At 32.7% G+C, this 1,101-nt stretch overlaps 1 protein-coding gene across 1 annotated transcript in view; it reads left to right on the top strand.

Annotated features, from left to right (window-relative positions):
- The first annotated feature begins 379 nt into the window (after window positions 1–379).
- Window positions 380–1,101, top strand: part of LOC106463222 (protein SON-like) — a 4,040-nt gene continuing 3,318 nt past the window's right edge. The window contains exon 1 of the mRNA XM_022390664.1: window positions 380–473. Coding sequence (XP_022246372.1) covers window positions 397–473 — 77 coding nt within the window. The 5' untranslated portion in view covers window positions 380–396. The remainder of the gene's footprint in view (window positions 474–1,101) is intronic.

The following is a 1,101-nucleotide window of genomic DNA, read 5'->3' as shown; positions in this document are numbered from 1 at the left end:
TTTTTTTTTACATTCACATGATACATTGTAAACAACGTTTTTTTGCGTGGATGTTGTGACTTAACCTTACTTAAGATATTACGTAGGTTAGTCGGGTTCTTGAACATAGTTTGGAGGTTAAAGGTATTCATAATTTTTTATTTTTTTCAAAGTCCTGGAAAGTAGGGTATCACCATCCTATGTTTATTTTTCTGATTAATGGGGCTTTCCTCATTGAACAGTTTTTTGATGGTATTTTTTACCAATTGTTTGAGATAGTTGTCATAAATAAAAAGTCTGTTGAAGCTGTACAAGTTCAGTTACTACGTGTTCGTTGCTACATATTCTACGCACTCTGCATGCTAAGGTTTTAACAGATATGGGGTGACAGGATTTGAAGTTAAGATATTTGTTTGTATGGATTGCTTTTCGATAGATGGTAGTTTTTTGTTTCAGGTCATTGCTATTCTTTACAACCAGTACATCCAGAAAAGGTAAGGAGTTAATTGTCTCTACTTCTAAGGTAAATTTTATAGAAGCGTGTTGATTATTTAGATGTAATAAAAACTCGTTTAAACTTCGTGTGTCATGTTCCCATAACACGAAAATATCATCAACGTATCGAAGCCAAGGTCAAGGAAGGTGTAGTGAAGATGAAATGGCCGTAGTTTCAAAATGTTGCACATAAATTTCAACAAAAACAGGAGAGAGAGAGAAGAGCTCATCGGAGTACCATCCTTCATGTACTGATAGTTCCAAAGAAAATTGGTGGATTCTAAGCCTAATTCTAGAAGTTTGATAATATACTTAACTGAGATTAGTGTTCTGTCAGGAAGTGAGACAGAACACTTATTTAGTAAATCTTCTATAATATTAATAGTATCATAGAGAGGAACATTCGTGAACAGAGATACCACATCAAAACTAACTTTATTCTTGACTCATTCTTCAGATTTTAGATCCTTTATAGTAACAGCTTCCTATATTCTTAACTCATTCTTCAGATTTTAGATCCTTTATAGTAACAGCTTCCTATATTCTTAACTCATTCTTCAGATTTTAGATCCTTTATAGTAACAGCTTCCTATATTCTTAACTCATTCTTCAGATTTTAGATCCTTT

The sequence above is a fragment of the Limulus polyphemus genome, unplaced genomic scaffold (genome assembly GCF_000517525.1).
Source record: "Limulus polyphemus unplaced genomic scaffold, Limulus_polyphemus-2.1.2 Scaffold1351, whole genome shotgun sequence".
Lineage (NCBI taxonomy): Eukaryota > Metazoa > Arthropoda > Merostomata > Xiphosura > Limulidae > Limulus > Limulus polyphemus.
Note: the sequence above shows the minus strand (reverse complement) of the source record. Positions and strands in the feature narration are given on the sequence as shown.